At 34.9% G+C, this 21,879-nt stretch overlaps 1 protein-coding gene across 7 annotated transcripts in view; it reads left to right on the forward strand.

Moving 5' to 3' along the window:
- trio (trio Rho guanine nucleotide exchange factor) overlaps positions 1 to 21,879 on the forward strand; it is a 570,361-nt gene that overhangs the window by 214,420 nt on the left and 334,062 nt on the right. For 4 of the 7 annotated variants that reach the window (XM_074117039.1, XM_074117041.1, XM_074117042.1 and 1 more), the window contains 10 exons: positions 3,514 to 3,712; positions 7,394 to 7,507; positions 8,249 to 8,448; positions 10,541 to 10,763; positions 12,152 to 12,274; positions 12,443 to 12,634; positions 13,570 to 13,701; positions 15,936 to 16,073; positions 20,580 to 20,669; positions 21,008 to 21,040. In XM_074117039.1, the coding sequence (XP_073973140.1) occupies positions 3,514 to 3,712; positions 7,394 to 7,507; positions 8,249 to 8,448; positions 10,541 to 10,763; positions 12,152 to 12,274; positions 12,443 to 12,634; positions 13,570 to 13,701; positions 15,936 to 16,073; positions 20,580 to 20,669; positions 21,008 to 21,040 (1,444 nt within the window). The remainder of the gene's footprint in view (positions 1 to 3,513; positions 3,713 to 7,393; positions 7,508 to 8,248; positions 8,449 to 10,540; positions 10,764 to 12,151; positions 12,275 to 12,442; positions 12,635 to 13,569; positions 13,702 to 15,935; positions 16,074 to 20,579; positions 20,670 to 21,007; positions 21,041 to 21,879) is intronic. The other 3 variants (XM_074117040.1, XM_074117044.1, XM_074117045.1) reach the window with 3 other exon arrangements.

Raw genomic sequence — 21,879 nt, forward strand, 5'->3', positions numbered from 1 at the left:
AGTGATTAGAAAATATTTAAAGGTTAATATGAGAAATTTATAGTAAAGCATGTTAGGCGGTTAAGAGACTAGACCCGCAATGCCAAAATGTATTGTTGGTTTAGTGGGTTCGATTCCCCAGGTCTAGGCCTTGGATTTTATCTAATGGTTAATATGGGAAATTCATAGTAAAGTATGTTAGGCGGTTAAGAGACTAGACCCGCAATGCCAAAATGTATTGTTGGTTTAGTGGGTTCGATTCCTAGTGTCTAGGCCTTGCATTTTATTTAATGGTTAATTTGAGAAATTTATAGTTAAGTATGTTTGATAGTCCTCCGTTAGGCCTTCGACCTCGACACCTAATTTGGTAGTTGGTCGTAAAGCCCGCCTGAAAAAATAGGCAATTACTTTACTCCTTTTTTTTTACTAGAAACCCAATGAAGGGTAAATAGTTAATCTGGTGATTTATTGTTGGAAAATGTAATGTTACTACGAAAAAAACTAGGGTTGAGGGAAAATTGGAGTCAAAAGAGCAAAAGTTTTCTTCTAATCGTTCGTGCTCTTTTAGAAAAAAAAGAGAGAAAAACCCTTATCCTAATTTCCCAAGGGTAAAAATGTCGTGTATACCAAGAATTAAATGGATTGGGCTTCTGATGTTTTCTTGAGAGAAAAACTCTTAAGTTGTGCTTCGCTTACGCAGAGAAATGTGTTCTGAAAAGAGCTTTGCAAACAAGTTCAAACGTTTTGTTATTCATCTTCTCATTACGTATGGGTGTGAGTGAATAAGTAAAAGCTCACTCAAACTTCCGAGTGAGCGAACTATCTTAATCCTACCAGCATCCTTGATGATTTGCTTCGAATCTATTATCCCCCTTAAAGCAAGTTCCAGAGCTCCAGATTTTATTTAGCAATCCTCCTTAATCCCAAAAAACGCAATCAACAAGACTGCCAGATCGAGCAGTCAATATAAAACAGTGTTTCACAATTATACGATACATAAATATACATTTAGTTTAGTTTGGATGAGAATAATACCGAGGCTTGTCTAACTTAGTCGATATGGAAACTTTGTGTACTGACCTTAAAATTGGTCCATCCGCCCATCCTCCCCTGATCAATCATGTTGGCGTCCAGTAATAACTTCGTGGAGGCTGGCCTAGATAACCCCGGTCTGCTGCAGAAATAGATGCTGTCTAATCTTTAAGCCTTATAGAGCTACAAATTAATTGCAAATATTTACATTCTCTCTCTCTCTCTCTCTCTCTCTCTCTCTCTCGGTTATTTTGTAAATTAATCTAGTTTAGCAGTTTAAGCAGCCAGACCAGCTGATCTTAGAGAGAGTCCACTCTGGAGCAGTATTTTAATTGTGTTATGTAAACCAGTTTGTTGGTTGTAGCGGAAGTAATTGCGATTATTAATGGCTCCCAAAGATTCTGTTTAAAACTAATGTGTACCTTATGGGGGGGCCTTTTACTTTTCTCCAAAAATAACAGTTTAATGTTTAATTCACCGGGAAGTACAACTTCTCGACTTTACCTAAAAGTGCTGATTACTGCACTTTTTAAATTCCTGATTTTTATCAGCAATATAATTAATAGACACTTATAGTAAAGTAAAGTAATTGCCTATTTTTTTCAGGCGGGCTTTACGTCCAACTACCAAATTAGGTGACGTGGACGGAGGCGTCTAGCAAACATACTTAACTGTAAATTTCTTGTAAAATCCAAGGCCTAAGACACTGAGAATCGAACCCACTAAATCAACAATACATCTTAGCATTGCGGGTCTAGTCTCTTAACTGCCTAACATACTTTACTATAAATTTCTCATATTAACCATTAAATAAAATCCAAGGCCTAAGACCGGGGAATCGAACCCACTAAACCAACAATACATCTTAGCATTGCGGGTCTAGTCTCTTAACCGCCTAACATACTTTACTATAAATTTCTCATATTAACCATTAAATGAAATCCAAGGCTTAGACCTGGGTAATCGAACCCACTAAACCAACAATACATCTTAGCATTGCGGGTCTAGACTATTTACCGCCTAACATACTTTTCTATAAATTTCTCATATTAACCATTAAATAAAATCCAAGACCTAAACACCGAGGGAATCGAACCCACTAAACCAACAATACAGCTTAGCATTGCGGGTCTAGTCTCATAACCGCCTAACATACTTTACTATAAATTTCTCATATTAACCATTAAATAAAATCCAAGACCTAAACACCGAGGGAATCGAACCCACTAAACCAACAATACATCTTAGCATTGCGGGTCTAGTCTCTTAACCGCCTAATATACTTTACTATAAATTTCTCATATTAACCATTAAATAAAATCCAAGACCTAAACACCGAGGGAATCGAACCCACTAAACCAACAATACAGCTTAGCATTGCGGGTCTAGTCTCATAACCGCCTAACATACTTTACTGCAAATTTCTCATATTAACCATTAAATAAAATCCAAGGCCTAAACACCGGGGGAATCGAACCCAGTAAACCAACAATACATCTTAGCATTGCGGGTCTAGTCTCTTAACCGTTCGACTATCGTGGCGCCTAGACACTTATAGTACGGTTAGGTTTTTTAAAAATTGAAGAAAATTGATAAATGGAAATTTTGTTGTTACATGATGTGCTTCTTAAAAAGTAATTAATATTAAGCAAAATTGTGGCTCCCAACGTTTGTTACAATAACAATAAACAGCTAGTCATCCTAGCTAATATTTCCCAGTTTTATTTTATTTATCAGATTCTATTTGCTCATTTAAGCCATTTGTGCATATTCTTAGCAAAGGCTATTGATATAAACGTTGGGAGCCACAATTTACTAATAAACAGCTAGTCATCCTAGCTTATATTTCCCAGTTTTATTTTATTTATCAGATTCTATTTGCTCATTTAAGCCATTTGTGCATATTCTTAGCAAAGGCTATTGATATAAACGTTGGGAGCCACAATTTACTAATACACTGCTAGTCATCCTAGCTAATATTTCCCAGTTTTATTTTATTTATCAGATTCTATTTACTCATTTAAGCCATTTGTGCATATTCTTAGCAAAGGCTATTGATATAAACGTTGGGAGCCACAATTTACTAATAAACAGCTAGTCATACTAGCTAATATTTCCTAGTTTTATTTTATTTATCAGATTCTATTTACTCATTTAAGCCATTTTGCATATTCTTAGCAAAGGCTATTGATATAAACGTTGGGAGCCACAATTTACTAATACACTGCTAGTCATCCTAGCTAATATTTCCCAGTTTTATTTTATTTATCAGATTCTATTTGCTCATTTAAGCCATTTGTGCATATTCCTAGCACTGGCTATTGACATAAACGTTGGGAGCCACAATTTACTAATACACTGCTAGTCATCCTAGCTAATATTTCCCAGTTTTGTATTGTTTATCAGATTCTTATTATATTTTTTTCTTTTCTTGTACTTATAACGATTATTATTTGATTCCTTTAAATAGAATTTTTAATTAATTTTGTTATCTGTTGACAGGGAAGAAGTGCGTGAAGTTGGTTTTACTGTGATAGTGGACATGCGCGGTAGTGGTTCCACGTGGAGTTCCGTTAAGCCCATACTCAAAGTATTGCACGATCATTTTCCCACTTCCGTCCACGCTGTATATATTATTAAACCAGATAATTTTTGGCAAAAACAAAGGACCTCGTTAGGATCTCACAAATATAAATTTGAGGTTTGTATAATTGTTTGTTTGTGTATTGTTTCGTGTTATGTTATGATGGCAGTAGTTCTTGTACAGTCGATGATGAAGATATTGTTTTGAGGAATATTGAGTTTTTTGGGTCAATTAAATAAAAAAAAAATACGCCAACGTTTCGAACTATATTGAGTCCATCTACAGGGCTACAAAACAAAACAAAAAAAAAACGAGAGAGAATTATCTACAGATTATATGATCAGAGTGTCCATCATAAAATTGTCAACACCCAAATCTCTTAGTTTTATGTTTAGTCCTGAAGATGTACGAGGGTCGTTTGAAAAGTCCGTGCAAAAATTAAAACTACTTAATTTTTTGGGGTAAACCTTTTTTAATTTTCAACATAGTCTCCTTTTAGGCTTATACACTTCGTCCAACGCTGCTCTAGTTTGTTGATCCCTTCCGAATAATAGGATTTGTCCAAGTCTGAAAAATAGCCATTCGTTTCTGCAATCACCTCCTCGTTTGAATAAAATCTTTTTCCCGCCAGCCATTTCTTCATATTGGGGAACAAATAGTAGTCCGAGGGAGCCAAGTCTGGAGAATAGGGGGGATGTGAAACGAGTTGGAACCCTATTTCCATTAATTTTGCGACCACAACTGCTGAGGTGTGAGCTGGTGCGTTGTCGTGATGGAAAAGGACTTTTTTGTGGGCCAATTGTGGGCGTTTTTCTTGCAGCTCGGTTTTCAAACGGTCCAATAACGATGAATAATATGCACCTGTAATAGTTTTACCCTTTTCCAGATAGTCGATGAGGATTATTCCTTGCGAATCCCAAAAGACAGTCGCCATAATCTTTCCGGCCGAAGGAACGGTCTTCGCCTTTTTTGGCGCAGATTCCCCCTTGGTAACCCATTGTTTAGATTGTTCGTTGGTCTCAGGAGTGTAGTGATGTATCCATGTTTCATCCACAGTGACGAAACGACGCTTAAAGTCCTGCGGATTCTTCTGGAACAGCTGCAAACCGTCCTTGCAACACTTCACACGATTTCGTTTTTGGTCAAGCGTGAGCAATCGCGGCACCCCCATCTTGCGGATAGCTTTGTCATGTCCAAATGTTGATGCAAAATATTATGTACCCGTTCATTCGAGATGCCCACAGCACTAGCAATCTCACGCACCTTCACTCTTCTGTCATCCATCACCATATCATGGATTTTATCAATGATTTCTGGAGTAGTAACCTCAACAGGGCGTCCAGAACGTTCAGCGTCACTTGTGCCCATATGGCCACTCCGAAAATTTTAATAACCACTAATAAACTGTTCTAATCGAAGGTGCAGAGTCACCATAATGTTTATCAAGCTTCTCTTTAGTCTCCTGAGGCGTTTTGCCTTTCATAAAGTAGTGTTTAATCAACACACGAAATTCTTTTTCGTCCATTTTTTTTTGAAAATCACTCGACTTCCTCGATTCAAACGAATGCCAAACACAAAGAAATAGACCGATCTGGCTGAAACTTGGTGTGTGTTCTTCCAAGAGATGCTACTACCTAAACATAACCTCGATACGCGCCAGTGGTGCTATCTCTCTGACTTTGCACAGACTTTTCAAACGACCCTCGTACTAAAAATAGTTCGAAACGTTGGCGTAAAAAGTTTTTTATTTACAAACTGACTAAAACTCAAAATTCCTCAAAAAAAAAGCTAATTTTTAGGTTAGAAAAATGTATGATTTACAACCACAAAAAATAAAAACAGATGGGCTTTGTTAATCGTAAAATTTGAGACCCCCCCCACGAGGGAGAAGAATAAGTACCATGCGGTCAAAGAAGTAAATAAATTATTGGAAATATTTAAATGTCTAGTTTATAATATTAAACGGCTCTTTTCTTTTTGGCTTATATAATAAAACTAAATTATACAGTAAAAATAAATTAATTTATTATATCTAAACCAGTTGCTACTTTTCTTTTAAACCTTATTTGTAGAGCTGGATAAAAAAAAAGTGTATAAAAATAAATACCGTTAAACATATGTTCATTTAGATATAGGTTTTGTTAAAGTTCTATATAAATGGCAGTGAATAAAACACCTGATCACCAAGTCATATGTTATAAGGGACGCCATGTTGGAATAAAAAAAATAAAACATTGTTCACTACCTTTGCATATTTCATTTCAACTTGTTCTCTACGTGTACAGGATTTATTTAATTAAATGTACAAAAAGGGAGTTTTTTTTTTTTTTTAATTATTACTATTAATTTGTTCACTTAATTAATTTTTTAAAACAATTTTTATATTTGTTTAAAATTTTAAAGCGGAAACTTTATAATTAAAATTTTTTAATTAGATCCGGAGATTTTTAATTAGGCCTAACTGAAACGCAGCGATCATCTAAATCGTTTTCGATTTGAAGTTTCAGTCAAAATATATTTGTAAAAGTCAACAGCTGATTAATTGTAGTAGTAGAGAAAGTCACATAGCAGATAAAAATTAAGAAAGACGATTAATTAAAATGTAATTAGATTTTAAAACTAATGAATGAATGCGCATCGAATGACCGAAATTGACAGAAAAGTTTTCACTTAAATTTAGTGAGTGTCTAGTTGTGTAATTAAATATATAATTTATATAGCTGACCATCAACTCTGTAGCTGCAGTTCTTACAGGGTCAGACATGTACTAAGATAACCATCCCAGTTAGTCCTGGCATTCGATCAGACAATTCCCTTCAAACACGATATTTCAGCAACTTAAATTAACTTATCTCATTTTTGAGAATACTCTAGAACAGTGATGTGGCGAACCTTTTGAGCTTGGTGTGTCTAACTTTAGAAAAATTGAAATATAATTTTCGTGGCGTGTCCACAGATCACAAAAGTAAAGACTAAAAAAAATTGAAATATTTATAATTTTTTTTAAAGTAATTATTTGTTTAATGCCATTTAAAATACAAAAAACCAAAATTATGAAACCAATGATTTACATTTAGAGACTTGTTTTACATATTTATTACATATTGATATTATTATTATTAATAACCAACTCTGGCCGTTATGAGAGAGAGAAATATTTGAATTATGGAATTTTTTTATCTTTAAAGATGCGTGTCACCAAAAATGAGCTCGCGTGTCAGCATTGACACACGTCATAGGTTCGCCATCACTGCTCTAGAAGGTTAAACAGCAACAACAACAACAACAACAACAACAAAATTGGGAACAGTAACTTAGTTTATTGTCTACTCCTTGGGATTCCCCTTAATCCGCGAGGTCACTTAGCGTGTGACAGCGTCTCCAGTAAAGTTCTACTAATCATCAGCTCATCAGATTCATGGTGTTGCTGCAAGCGTCTACAAAAAATCTTTCAGCTTAAAAAGCTGATCGAACTACTTTATTTGTAGAGAGAACTGGATCCAGTTCTATATTGCCCAATTTGGGGAAGATTTCCCACCAGCTGTTTTTGCATACCTGGAGAGATAGATGATCCTCATTGTAGATCAGTTAAACAGCACTTTAGGGAGTGCTTAGAAACTCTCTCCCTCTGGAATTGCTCTGAACAAAAAAACAAAAAAATCCCTGGAATGGAAACTTTGTAAACGAATTTAATTGAATTTATACCAAAATTGGTTGTGATCACATATTAAATACATACTCGTATTAACCAAAATATATAAACATGTTTTTGTTCTGTTTCATGTCTTCACCAACCAGGTTAACTTAATTAGCATGGAAGGCCTGCCGAAAGTTGTTGATTCTTCGCAACTCACGTCCGATCTTGATGGAAGTCTACATTATGATCATTCACAATGGATCGATATGAGACTTGTTTGTATAGATTTTTTTTTGTTTTTATGTATTTATTTATTTTGTTTAAAGTACAAAGTACACAAAAATATCGGCCAACTGTTTATTGCTAGACTGACTTATTTTATTCTTTTTATTGTTTGCAAGGTTATAGCTTTTTATATTTAATTATTTAATTTATTGATATCACTTACATAAAAAAGTTTAAATCAAAACAATTCAGTTAGGTAGGAAATGGTTAGCGAATACTGGATTCAAACACGGAGATCGCGGGTTCGAATCCAGCTGCTGGCCCTTAGCTTTTTTTTTCGTCCTACGAGTTTTCTTATACTGGCCAGTGATGGTGCATGAAAAAAAAAAAAAAGCTAAGGGCGTCAAAGACCTTAGAAGTTAAAGCGCCTTAAATAATGTAAACAAAAAGTAAGTTACAATGCTTACTGTTCGAATAGAACTAGTGCTGCTTTCTGTTGGTCAATTCAACAGTTATGAGTGCAGTTCATAATCTGGCCGATAGGGGCTTTGTTTTTTAAGTGTTTCTGGGCAGTTTAATGAATGATTAGGGTTCAATATTGAATGTCTAACTGTTGGGGGACTTTATATTAAATTTATTGATTGGAACTAAGAATATAATTAAGGTTTTTTATGCAATTATTCTGGAACAATGGATTTTTTTATAGTATAGTACTATATTAAAATATTTTTTTACAAGAAAGAATAGCATTTTATTAATTCTTTTTTTTTTTTTGTAATGTATGTAAATAGGCTGTGGAAGATTTTATGTGGCAAGCTGCTGATCTCCTTGATCGACTTGACGACCTCCAAGAAGATCTGTCAAGAAATGATTTCGGTGAAGATGTAGCTGGTGCTAAACATGGCCTGGACATGCACGCCGATATGAAGAAACGAATTATGAAGGTACCTGTGGAAGAAGTTGATCTGGCTGGCCAGAGGCTGCTTCATAGGTGATTTTTTTTTTCTTTTTTGTCTTGGAGTTTTCCTTTTTCAAGATCCTTCAATTTCCAATTGCCCCACCCGCTGCAGTAAATCTGGTTTTTCTTTTCAAAGGATAACCAGGTCTGGTAGTTCTTTCTTATTGTTCAGCCAGATATTCTATCATTCTTTCTCAGCTGTTTTTAAATCACCGCAGGTCTTATGAATAAGCACCCCATATTTATGTTTTATAAATAAGGAGCGCTTCGCTCTGTGGCTCTTAAAACTTAAATAGATTTTCTGAAGTACCAAAAACATAGTACTTATTCCCAGGTATTTTTGTAATAGGTTTTATATACAGGGTGAACCAGTAAGTATTGTCCATAGGTCTACTGTGTGTAGTACATCTAAAGTGGAGTTCAATGACGTATTGGACAACTTCATATTTTCCACTGTAACTTGAGTGACCTCACTTAATTTTTTTTTTTTTTTGCTAAAATCATTACTTTTTTGCAATAAAAATGTTATTACTCAGAAAGTTTTAGTCCGAATTCGATTCTGATGACACGGTTAGAAAGACAGATAAATTTTCTAAAAATTGATACCATTTCGAAGCATAAGTTTATTCTCCAAACAGCCTCAATCTTTCTTTGAAATATTTCCTAACATTTTCTCAAATATTTCAGTGAAATCAGAAGTAAATGTTTAAAGTGCAATTTTTTAACCTTTGACTACCTTATTTTAAGACAATCTACTTTAAAAATTGACTACTGGCCCATCTAAAAGAGTTTTCAATGAATTAAACAACTTGATAACTAACACTGTTGTGTGCTCGTGAACACGTTTTCTTGTAAAACAAACGTAATTTCTCATACAAGATAAAAAGGAATCCTGGGCAAATGATACACCGTTTGAAAGCCCACGTTAGACAAGGAGACTTTTACAAAAAAGTGGCCAGCACCTAGGTCTGAAAATGATCCCCATAAGAGCCTAATGAGTTTTCTTAAAAATTTTCGATTACTTTTATTTTTCCCAGTATCCAGGAGGAAGATTGAGGCTGTTTGGAGAATAACTTACGCTTCGAAATGGTGTCAATTTTTAGAAAATTTATCTGTCTTTCTAACCGTGTCATCCAGAATCGAATTCGGACTAAAACTTTCTGAGTAATAACATTTTTATTGCAACAAAAAAGTAATGTTTTTAGAAAAAATATATTAAGTGATGTCACTCAACAGTAGGAAATATGAAGTTGGCCAATACGTCATTGAACTCCACTTTAGATGTACTACACACAGTAGGCCTATGGACATTACTTACTGGTTCACCCTGTATATCCTGTTACAAGAGCTCCTAATCAATTAAATTGGGTTCCTAGAAATCATGGCCTCCGAAAAATATATTTTATCCTTTACGGTTAAGGCGGCCTTCGTTTCTCATAATTTAAATACCTCCTGTCAACTGTGTAGAAGTTTTTTCAATCTCCCGCCCCCTCCGAAAAAACAAGATAATTTTCTTTTAAGATTTGTAAATAGTAGACAGTAGATTGTGTCACAATTTTCCAATGAATTTTCCTTCTTAACCCCATCCTATCATGGAAAGTCTTGTTTCTTAAATGTCACAGTTAACAAGAATGAAACCTAATTTTGTGCGGCGGAAAATTGAAATGGAGTTTTCCCATCTGTTCAGTCCAGTGCGCCTTACTTCACCAGCTCCTTAATTTGGTCCACACAGCTGGCCGGCGTGGATGTCTAACTTAATAAAGTTTTCTAATTGAAGTTTCAAGTCCACTTTAGTCAATATGATGGGGGCGGGCTTGTTCCATCTAGGAGTTGCAACTTCGTTACTCTATCCATATTTTATTGTCAACTATCCACCCGCCAACCAACTTCTCTTTCTCCTTCTAAAACTTTATTCCATCTGCACAACTTTGTTTCCTGTTATTTACATTTTCACTGGAAATGTATGTATTAAAATTTTAAAATTTCTTTTACTAGGAAGTGTAGCGATCATTTTCAAATTTCGATTTCAAGTTTTACAGGAAAAATATCCATTTCCGGAAAAGTGGTTTTTATAAAGAGGGTATGTAAAAATTCATTTTATGATTTTTTTTTTGTTTTATTCCAGGTTATCTGGTGATACCAGTTCTGGATATGATTCTGGTTATTCAGGACGAGATAGCGAGGCAAGCACCACAAATCCAGATTTACAAGCATCAGTTCCGTTGATTTTAAATAATTTGGATTCCATCCGTTCGTCGCAAGCGCACCTTTTACAATTATGGCATCATAAAAAATTAAAATTGGACCAATGTTTTCAGTTAAGACTTTTTGAACAGGATTGTGAAAAGGTTAGTGTAATTGTTAAAACTGTTTCCGGTTTCAGGGCAGTTGTTGTGAGGGTTGATCGTAAAAAAAAACTGCACGAAAAAGCGTAACGTTGAAAAAAACACCCAACTTTGACAATTTTTTTTTTCCAATTTTTCTGTGAAAGATAAACTTCCCAAATTTTCTTTACAATGTAGGGCAAATCCTCCTTTATATCTGTAATTTTTTTTGCAACAACCCTGATCAAAATAGATTACGAGAAAAAAAGTTGTCGAAAATGGGCAGTTGTTGTTGGTACTTCTTTTTTTTGTAAACAACCTAGCGTCTAAACGCGTCATTCGATTCAGTTACGACTTTTTTGAGGTTTTGATGCATAAATACAGTGGTACCTTGGTTCTTGACCACAATTCGTTCCGGATGTGCGGTCGAGAACCGAAACAATTTACCCCCATAAGAAATAATATAAACTATGTAGTTTATTTCGTTTCCTAAGCCCCAGAAATATTAGGCCGTTTTACTGGCTATATATATAATATATATTTTATGTAAAAAACAAGGTATCTAAACAAGAAATAAGAACTAAAAGTGTAAATATAAAAAAAACAACTCGGCTCATCTCGGTGGTGTTCGAGTTCCTCCAAATGTTTGTTCGGATTTCAGGACAATATTTTCCGCGAATTTCTCGGTCGAATACCGATTTGTTCAAAAAAGTCAAGTCGTTCGAAAACCGAGGTACCACTGTACTTTGGGAGGGGAGAATTTGCCCCACGAAGAGAGAGACTTGTTCTAAAATTATTACTGATAACTCTGTTAACCTTCTGCTCGATTTTTTTTATAAAGTTTAGCAGGAATAGAATGGGCAGTATTTTCAATGACGTGTGCCCATTCTTATTGCATTTGAAGAATTCATGGAGACCTAACACAAGCTTGGCGAATGGGAAACCCAAAGTTTTCCAGACAGAAAAGCCCCACGTTTCTTCTTTCGAGCTTTTCAGAGAGAGAGAGGAAAATTCACAAATAAGACCGTCATGTATTCAAAATATTAATGGTCCTCCCTTTGATACAAGAAAAACTTTGGAAAATTTTATCATCTTTAGGTTTTTTCTACTTAAGTAGACCGTTTTCTTAAATTTAGTCACATCTAATTCTTGTTTTCTTCCATCCTAATCAGGTTTTTAATTCATTTGACATCCACAATCTTAGTAATCTAAACTAGGACATAGAGAAAATCATATTCCTTCTATGTAACTGATTTTTCTGTCCCTGATGATGGACCTAAAACCGAAAATGATTTGAAATAAAGAATTCATTATGATAGAGATGAAATAATTTATTTTGGTCACCAATAAAGTTGTTGATTTGATTTGATTATTTTTTTTCTAACTTTATTTTCATTTTATTTTTTTTGTAGATGTTCGACTGGATCTGTCACAACCGAGATGTGTTCCTTATGAATTATGTAGAAATAGGCCATTCCTATAATTTGGCAAAGGAATTGCAAGAGGAGCATAATCATTTTACAATGAGCTCTATGGTAATAAGTTTTCTTATTTCATATTTGTAACCTACCATTTTCTATGCTCACTATTTTGTGTAGATTTGCCTGATAACAGCCTAGAACAAAATTGTTAGCTCCTGCAAATCACTGGATCTCATGAATACAACTATAAATAATATTAATATTTACAATCATTATTTGCAGAATGTATATGTAAATATAAATAGAATACTGGCTGTCGCTACTAGAATGATAGAAGGTGGCCACTATGCGGCCGCTCATATTAGAACTGTGGCCAACCGACTGGACAGAACTTGGAAGGAGTTCGCCGCCGGACTGGATGAAAGAACAGCTGTGCTAGCACTTTCCGTACTGTTCCATCACAAAGCTGAACAGGTGAACTTAATGTTGGTTTTGTCTTCACCTGTTGTTAAAGAAAATATTTCAAATTTTCAATTATGACTTTTCGTAGGAATTTTTCCGTCTTGAAATTCCTTGAGCCCAAACAAGATCCTCTCTCTCTCTCTCTCTCTCTCTCTCTCTCTCTCTCTCTCACTCAACACGTTTCACGTAATGTACGACGTGTTTACATTTTGATTACGTCAAACAAACAAAAAAAAAAGTTACTAAAATATATACTAAACAAAAGGCAACATTATTGAAGTCATGAAGCAGCCATTTTCTGTATGTTTAGTAATTTCAAGAATGTACTGGAGGGTATGTAGGCGCCACGGTTAAGCCGAGCGGTTAAGAGAGACTAGACCCGCAATGCTAAGATGTATTGTTGGTTTAGTGGGTTCGATTCTCCCGGTGTCTAGGCCTTGGATTTTATTTAATGGTTAATATGAGAAATTTATAGTAAAGTATGTTAGGCGGTTAAGAGACTAGACCCGCAATGCTAAGATGTATTGTTGGTTTAGTGGGTTCGATTCTCTGTCTAGGCCTTGGATTTTTATTTAATGGTTAATATGAGAAATTTTGTAGTAAAGTATGTTAGGCGGTTAAGAGACTAGACCCGCAATGCTAAGATGTATTGTTGGTTTAGTGGGTTCGATTCCCCAGTCTCTAGGCCTTGGATTTTATTCAATAGTTAATATGAGAAATTTATGTTAGGTAAAGTTAGGAAAGTATGTTAGGTAAAGGTATGAGGCGGTATTGCCTATAACGATAGAACAAGGTCCTACGGAGGCCGGCAGTGCGCTGAAAAAACCCTCCGGGCGCCAATTATGACCTCGAGATGTTCACTAAAAATTGAATTCGAATTTCGCTATAGGGGAAACTGTGGTTATTCATTCTCTAAATTATATTTATTCTCCTTTTTTTTTTTGCAGTACGTGGAAAGCGTAGCATCCTGGAATCAGGCTTGTGAGAATACCACGATACCTTGTGAGATTCTGATGCTGGAAAGCGCCATTCATCAACATCAGAATCTATATGAATCCATGTGCCAATCTTATACCGAGGTAAATATTTAGCTTCTTAAAAAATTGTTTTTTGTTTTCCATTTTAATTTTAAATTTATTTTGAAGAAGAAGGATGTTCAGAAATGGTCGGATAGTCTTCTCTTTTTTCTTTTTTTTCAAGACCATTTATTGGTGCTCCACGTTTCGGTTACCATTGGTTGCCCTTCATCAGGGGCTTCTGCAAACAAATAGAACTGAGAGGGATTTAAAATGGCAAACCATTGACAAATTTTATTAATCCAGTTTCATATTCATTTTTTTCCCAGTATTATTATTATTATTTTTTTTTAAAGGACACCCAATAGTAATCGAAAAGGCGGAGCATCCACCCGCCCACCAGTAAAAGTTGGCCAATGCCTGTTTAATAAATTTTTAACCCCTGACAAATTATGAACCATTTTTTTTTTTTTTATTTTGTCCAATATTTAGTTTTTAGGCATTTTGTCCAGTTTTGACATTTTTAGTTGTAGACGACCTCATTGTGTTTTTATTTTATTTTTTTGTTGATTTGACAATAACCAATCACTTTTTCATTTTGTGCCGGTAGCCAATAATCTTACTTTTTGTTGTGTTTTTTCTTAACCTCACCAAGTTTTCCTTGAGCTTAATTTTCCACAGCTGATGCCAGTCTTTTTTTTTGTACTTCATTTTTTTTTTTTTTTTTTTAAGTAACAGATAAATAAATAAATAATAAATAAACCCAAAATATATTTGCTAAGCTGTGCTTTTTTTTTAAAGCTATTTTTTAATTAATTATTCATTTCAGTAATGATTTATAATTAATTTTTGGTGTTGGCCCATTTTTTTTGTGTCGAATGTATTTTTTTTTTTTTTTGTTTTTTAGATAGGGTGAAGTTTGGCAACACTGTGGTCTGTATGTTTTTTTATTCTTCTGTTTGAAGAACTCTAGGAGTAAATGGTGGCGTTAAGAAAAATCCAAAAAATATTGGTACCTGAATTTAATGCCTTAATTGCAGCGAATGATTTTATTTCATTAACAAAAATACATGCAGGAGTCTGGACGGTGGTAAAAAAACGGAATAGTAAAGTATGTTTGGCGGTTAAGAGACTAGACCCGCAATGCTGAGATGTATTGTTGGTTTAGTGGGTTCGATTTCTTTGGTGTTAAGCCTTGGATTTTATTTAATGGTTAATATGAGAAATTTATAGTAAAGTATGTAAGGCGGTTAAGAGGCTAGACCCGCAATGCTAAGTGTATTGTTGGTTTAGTGGGTTCGATTCCCCCCGGTCTAGGCCTTGGATTTTATTTAATGGTTAATATGAGAAATTTATAGTAAAGTATGTTAGGCGGTTAAGAGACTAGACCCGCAATGCTAAAATGTATTGTTGGTTTAGTGGGTTCGATTCCCCTGGTCTACGCCTTGGATTTTATTTAATGGTTTAATATGAGAAATTTATAGTAAAGTATGTAAGGCGGTTAAGAGGCTAGACCCGCAATGCTAAGATGTATTGTTGGTTTAGTGGGTTCGATTCCCCGGTGTCTAGGCCTTCGATTTTATTTAATGGTTTAATATGAGAAATTTATAGTAAAGTATGTTAGGCGGTTAAGAGACTAGACCCGCAATGCTAAGATGTATTGTTGGTTTAGTGGGTTCGATTCCCAGAGACTAGGCTTTGGATTTTATTTAATGGTTTAATATGAGAAATTTATAGTAAAGTATGTAAGGCGGTTAAGAGACTAGACCCGCAATGCTAAGATGTATTGTTGGTTTAGTGGGTTTGATTCCCGGTGAAGAGCAGGGGACCAATTTGATCACATATGGCACATCAAGAGCCAGTGAGTTGTTCTGCTCATTTTAGCATCCTGATCGGAGCCAAGTCCTTCGGTGGGGGGGGGGGATTCAGACATTAGAACTCTCTTTGAGCTTCGCAATGACTTATCTTTCCGTCTAGGTCCCGTAGGCCGAAGGCAATTAGTCTAAAAAAAAAAAAGGAGGTAATTCTTCGTGGGTCTGCAAATGGTCCAAGAAAGAACCATCTTCATGTCTCGCTTCTTCTGCCTCTAGTGATTTTTCTGTAATTAGAAATACGACCAAGAATTGAATTTAAAAGAAATATTAAGGCATTATCCTGGTATCCAATATTTTTTGGGTTGTACCACTCTTATGAAATTGAAAAACAATTATAGGAATGCAAATGAAAAACCTAGAATAGTAAATTTTGTTGGAAAAAGAAAAGATGTTGATTAGCCATTCACTGCGAAAAAAAAACAGGTGTACAACTCGTACCAGTCGCTGCTGAACGGACTTGATCTGCTTGTGCAAGTGTGTCTTGAGTTCCCACCATCTCCCAGTCGTCCGCCGTCTTGTCACTACACTAATGGACATGTCACACCTACGCCCATCAACAATGTATGTGTTCTGCTCTCGCTTCACCCTGTCAGCTCAAATATTTTTATCTTATTTTGGCAGCTTTCCTACTTTCCTCTTCTATTTATTATCTTCACACTCTTCCTTAAATGTTCTGTGGGAGGTTCAGGAGAAAACAAACCTTTCAATTTTTTCATGTAAACGTTTTAATCCATTTTATTTTTAAATACAGAAAACCCAACTTATACAATGTAAAATTGTTCTTGCTGTACGCCTCCTTACGGAGAATTATCCCTCTAAAACCAGAACCTAGGCTCTACAGGGAAGTCTTTGGAAGCAGGAGATCAGGGTTAGATACTCCCTAGTGCCAAAACATCCTCCTTAGACTCTGAGGAGTTGTACGATTGAAGATTACTTTGTATTGTATTAGAAGGGCGGTTCCACCAAAAAGGGGAAGGAACGCAGGCAATCCAAATTGCCCATTGTTCCCCTGAAGATTACTTTACCGCTGAGGTATTGGAAGATCCAGATTTTTGTTGTTAGAATCAAGAGAATTTAAGAATCGAACTAACTCCAGATTATTTTACAGTGTACACAATCATATAGAGGTAGTTGGATGTGTGCAACTAGTTGGGCTTAGCGAACCCACACCATAAACTCGAGCTCACCATTACACACACACACACACACACACACACACACACACACACACACACACACACACACATTCTATTTACAATTTACTGTGACAAACACTAGACCTTAAGATACGATAGAGACCTCACGCATGACACATGCCGCTTTTTCTTTCACAGCTTCACAGCGGACTGAAATCGTGTTCCTTTTAAAATGCAGATTTGACTTTGGGGAACAGATCTAAAGTCATATGGGGTCGCCAGGTCAGGCGAATAAGGCGGATGGCCTAAAACTGGGACGTTGTACTTGGCTAGAAACGTTGTCTTGACAGACAATGCAGTGTGAGCCGGCGCCGTGGTTGTCTTGATGGAGAACCCCGTCGTGACTTGTTCTTCCACAAAATCAGGTCGTTTTATTTCTTACTCTTTTCACGGAGTTCAGCAAGCACCTCTCGCGGTAGTAATGTTGATTAATTATAATCGATATTTTCATCCGTTTTGGACGTGAAAGGACATCATCTTCGACGTCTTCTCGGCCATCTTGGAAACGCTTGAATCACTCAAAAATTCGCGCACATGATTAATTTTCATCGCCATAAACTTCTTTTAATAAAAGATCAAGTTTCAGTAGCGGTTTCACCAAGTTTTAATGTGAAATTTCACGACAATTCGTTGCTCTACTACGTTGTGTAGTATCGATGTTTACGGCAAAACGAAACTAACACCTCTTACACAAACGGACGGTTCCGGTCAGACTGATTTCTCTAGAGACACATGATACGCTGCTGCAATCTGTAAGAGAAGGCTTTACCGCTGCACAGCTGTCGGTCGGTAGGATTTGGCGCGTGCATAGTTCTTCTGTAGCAGCATCAGTCTCGTTATTTTTAATAGCTACCACCTCGTATAATAGAGTTTTTAGGGTACTAAGCACTGTGTCTAACCATGTGTTTCACAACACTCTACCGGGAATATAGCCATGAGGTAGGCCCAGGTTTTTCTTCTCCTACAGAAGTTCTGGGAAGAAGAGGAAACACCTGAAGAGGTAAGAATGAAGATTACCTCAATTTTCCCGGCTTGGGCTCCAACTGACGTCGTTAGCCTCAGTTACTCGGAGCAATTGAGACGGGGTCTCTATGAGGAAATGGAGATAAGATTTCCTCCTCTTGCTCGTATGTTGTTCCTCTTGGACTACGCACAATTAATAATTTAGTTGAAACAGCAAAATATCTTCGAAAAGTTGGAATAATCGTACAGCATCCAGAAAGCCTAATCAGCACTTTGATCTCAGCGGTCACGACCAAATCACGTTACATATTATTTTCCAAAATTTGAAAACGTTTTTCCTTAATTTTCTCCTCTCTTCCCTTCTTCTACCATCTTTCTCTTTCAACCTCCCTCTATTCTCTTTCCTCAAACCTGTCCTAATTTCTCTACAATATTTTCTTTGGTGATTGGATTCGAGGAAATTTTCTTTCCCTCTCTCTCTCTCTCTCTCTCTCTCTCTCTCTCTCTCCTGCTAATAATCTGGGAAATTTTGGGTCAAGGAGAGCACGAGGAAAAACAAAAAAAAAAGAAAAAGTGCAAGCGAAGCTTATCAATCATGTTCATTCATGCTTTCCTAAGCTGATGTTGGTTGGCGGAGTTTGTTTGCTTTAAGTATTTCTGGATCTTGATGGACTAATTTGTACGCTTCATCTAACATTTTTGTGGAAAACTGGAGCAATTTTCTTTAACTAACTTGGTGGACATATTTATTTATTTATTTATTTTTTTTAATAAAAAGATATTTTGTAAATAATATCACAATAAAAGAAAATATCTACGAATATTATTGTATATAAGAATTTATATAAGGGAAGGGATTAGCTAAGCGGTTAGCTTATTGGATTCCCTCGCGGAGGTCCCGGGTTCGAATCCAGGCAGCTGGCCCTTAGATTTTCTCTTCCCTAGGCGCTTCTTACAGCACACTGTCCGGTGATGTTGCAGTGTTGTCTTTAAAGAGAGAACACTGTCCGGAGGCCGACAGTGCACTGACGAAAAAAGCTCCGGGCGCACAATAACCTTAGATGTTGACGCGCCTTAAATCATTAGAGAAAAAAAAAATGTATATATTAAAAATTAAAGTTCTGATAGAAGAAAACTTCTAGGGTTTTCTAAACTTTTCCAAGTGAAACCTCGCATAAGCGCTTGCTTAAGATTATGAACGAGAAATCTACATCTAGCGTCTTGTAGATTAAACTAAAAAAAAAAACAAAAAAAAACTTATAAACAGTTGCTATCTTGAAGAAGAAGTATGTTTCACTGTGAAGGTTTAGAATTTCCTGAGTTCAGCGGATGAGGAGATGAGGCACTTCCGTTATTTATTTTTATAATTTAGAAATGTCGTATTATTTATGTTATTAAGAGCCAACTCTTTTCCGTAAAGAGTATTGCTGGAGAAATAATTGGATTTAAACATTTATAAGTCACCTGGACAATTCCAGCATTGTCTCCAATGCAAATTTAGTGTAATATTTTGTGGGAAGGGTGGGTATCAGGAACCCAAGTCTTGGGTACTTAGCCCTGGGGTTCTGAGGTCTAGTGAATACTAGGATTGTCTGGCCCCCAAAAAAAAGACACGAAGAAGATCCTATAATGATAGGATGTACGCTTAAGCTAAAGTAAGGTTTGCTTAATTTAGGTACTTTAAGCCTTTTAGGACCTTTCCTAAAAGTAACAAAAGCAAAGATCCATCCAGTTTGGGATGTCTTAACGGTGGTGGCTGGGAAGCAAAGTATACTTGCGCTGAGACCCTAAAAAGTGGATCTTTAAACCCTGTTCCATCCCAGGAAACCTCCCGGGTGGGGAGAAAAAGGCCCTCCTTCCAGGTCTTAACGAGAGTCTTAAAATTCTTTAGAGCAACAAATCCCCACGTAAGTATTTTTTTTTTTTTCTTCAGAGGATATCTTTTGATAGAAATAAACTAAACCCTTAAGAGGGAAACCGATCTTAGATGAACGCGTCTTTTCCAGTTCGCTCATCGTTATTTTCTGAAACTCTCATTTTCCCCGCTGTACTGAAAAAATGGAATGGCTGATCCAGTCAAAAAAAACAAAAAAAACACCTGCTGAAACTTTTATTGAGTATCCTCTACTCCAGGAGATTAGGTACCTCCCTCCTAATCCCTTTCACTGCCCTCGCGTTCACTCGTATCAAAAAAATTTTTTTTTTTCATTTCACTATTTCCACAAACTATTGCTTTGGTGGTGATGGGAAGCTGTGCTAGTACCAGATTACAGGATGATCTTGATTGATACTATTAATTTACATTCTAATCCTGCGATATTTATAGATTTACAGAATATTTTACATTACTTTTTTTCAAGGAAGGGGGTCCAATCTCGTGCTTTCACCAAAAAACAATTTTTGAGCCTCATCTTGGTTCGACTCAAATTGGGCCACTTACTAACAATACTGGTTATCTTAAAAGATCCTTAAACAATTTTCAATAAAAAAATTTGTCACTTAAAAAATAACCTAATGTATATTCCTTCTTACCAGAAATTTGTACCATTTTAATTTTAAATCATTTTAAAATTTTAAATCATTTTAAAATTTTAAATCATTTTAAAATTTTAAATCATTTTAATTTTAAATCATTTTAATTTTAAATCATTTTAAAATTTTAAATCATTTTAATTTTAAATCATTTTAAAATTTTAAATCATTTAAATTTTAAATCATTTTAAAATTTTAAATCATTTTAAAATTTTAAATCATTTTAATTTTAAATCATTTTAATTTTAAATCATTTTAAAATTTTAAATCATTTTAAAATTTTAAATCATTTTAATTTTAAATCATTTTAATTTTAAATCATTTTAAAATTTTAAATCATTTTAATTTTAAATTATTTTTTTTTTTCATTGTACAGGTCCACAGTACAAGCAAGAAGTTACTATATCAATTAGATCATTTAGTACAAGTTTGCAACCAACCAGGCATGGAACATAATAGAAAACATGTACGTATTTTTTTGTGGTTGTTCTACAAAAAAAAGTCAGCCATTTTTAATTTTTATCTCATTTTTGTCGCAACATTTTATTTGTATTTTTTTTCGTTTATTTACTTTTGTAACGATCACTTTTAAAAAAATCTATTCACCAAATTTCTGTGTAGATTTCATTTTTATTCACCTTAATTTTTTTCTTTTTTTGATTTCAAGGCTTCCCACCCTCCATTAAAATTATTTAAAATTAATTTTTAAAAGAAACGTAATTTAAAAAAAAAAATTAAATTAAATTAAATTTTAGTTAGCTCTTTGAATTACGTATTTACAAACAATATGTTTTTATTTATTAGAGTTCAAGACGGAAGCAGAAAAATCACTATGATGTAAGTTTGTTTCCTTTTCCTAAAAATCTGTTCCGTAAAAGTTTTTTTATTTTTAGTTATTAATTTTTCTATCTTTTCTTGTAATTATTATTTGGTAACTAGTAGTTACCAAAATGCACATAAATTGTGAAATTAGTTTAGTTAATATTTTTTGTATTATTCTAGAAAAAATTTGTTCGCCCCCCGTATAATTTGATTTATTTATTTATTTACTTTCTCTTATTATAACAGTTAAGATTAGGTATTTTAATCGTGCAGATATTCGATTTTTAGAAAAAAATCGATATTTCTATAGTACTCTTTATTATAGACGCCCATAGAGATAAAATTAGTAGATTTAGACTTCCTCTACGTCACATCTAAGATTATCCAATGACTGGATTACTGGAGAAGAAGAGATTCACCTTTAAAAATTAACTGATTTCATAATAATTGAACAATTTTTCATTAGAATGAAGAAATCCATTAGTTGTGTTTCAATCTAACATCTTGTGCAACAACCTACAGTGTCTAACAAAAGTTCACTACATACGAGGGTCGTTTGAAAAGTCCGTGCAAAAATAAAAACTACTTAATTTTTTTGGGGTAAACCTTTTTTTTTATCAACATAGTCTCCTTGTAGGCTTATACACTTCGTCCAACGCTGCTCTAGTTTGTTGATCCCTTCCGAATAATAGGATTTATCCAAGTCTGAAAAAATAGCCATTCGTTTCTGTAATCACCTCCTCGTTTCAATAAAATCTTTTTCCCGCCAGCCATTTCTTCATATTGGGGAACAAATAGTAGTCCGAGGGAGCCAAGTCTGGAGAATAGGGGGGGGGATGTGAAAACGAGTTGGA

Source organism: Rhodnius prolixus, unplaced genomic scaffold, assembly GCF_049639745.1.
Source record: "Rhodnius prolixus isolate KJV_2025 unplaced genomic scaffold, Rpr scaffold_2, whole genome shotgun sequence".
Lineage (NCBI taxonomy): Eukaryota > Metazoa > Arthropoda > Insecta > Hemiptera > Reduviidae > Rhodnius > Rhodnius prolixus.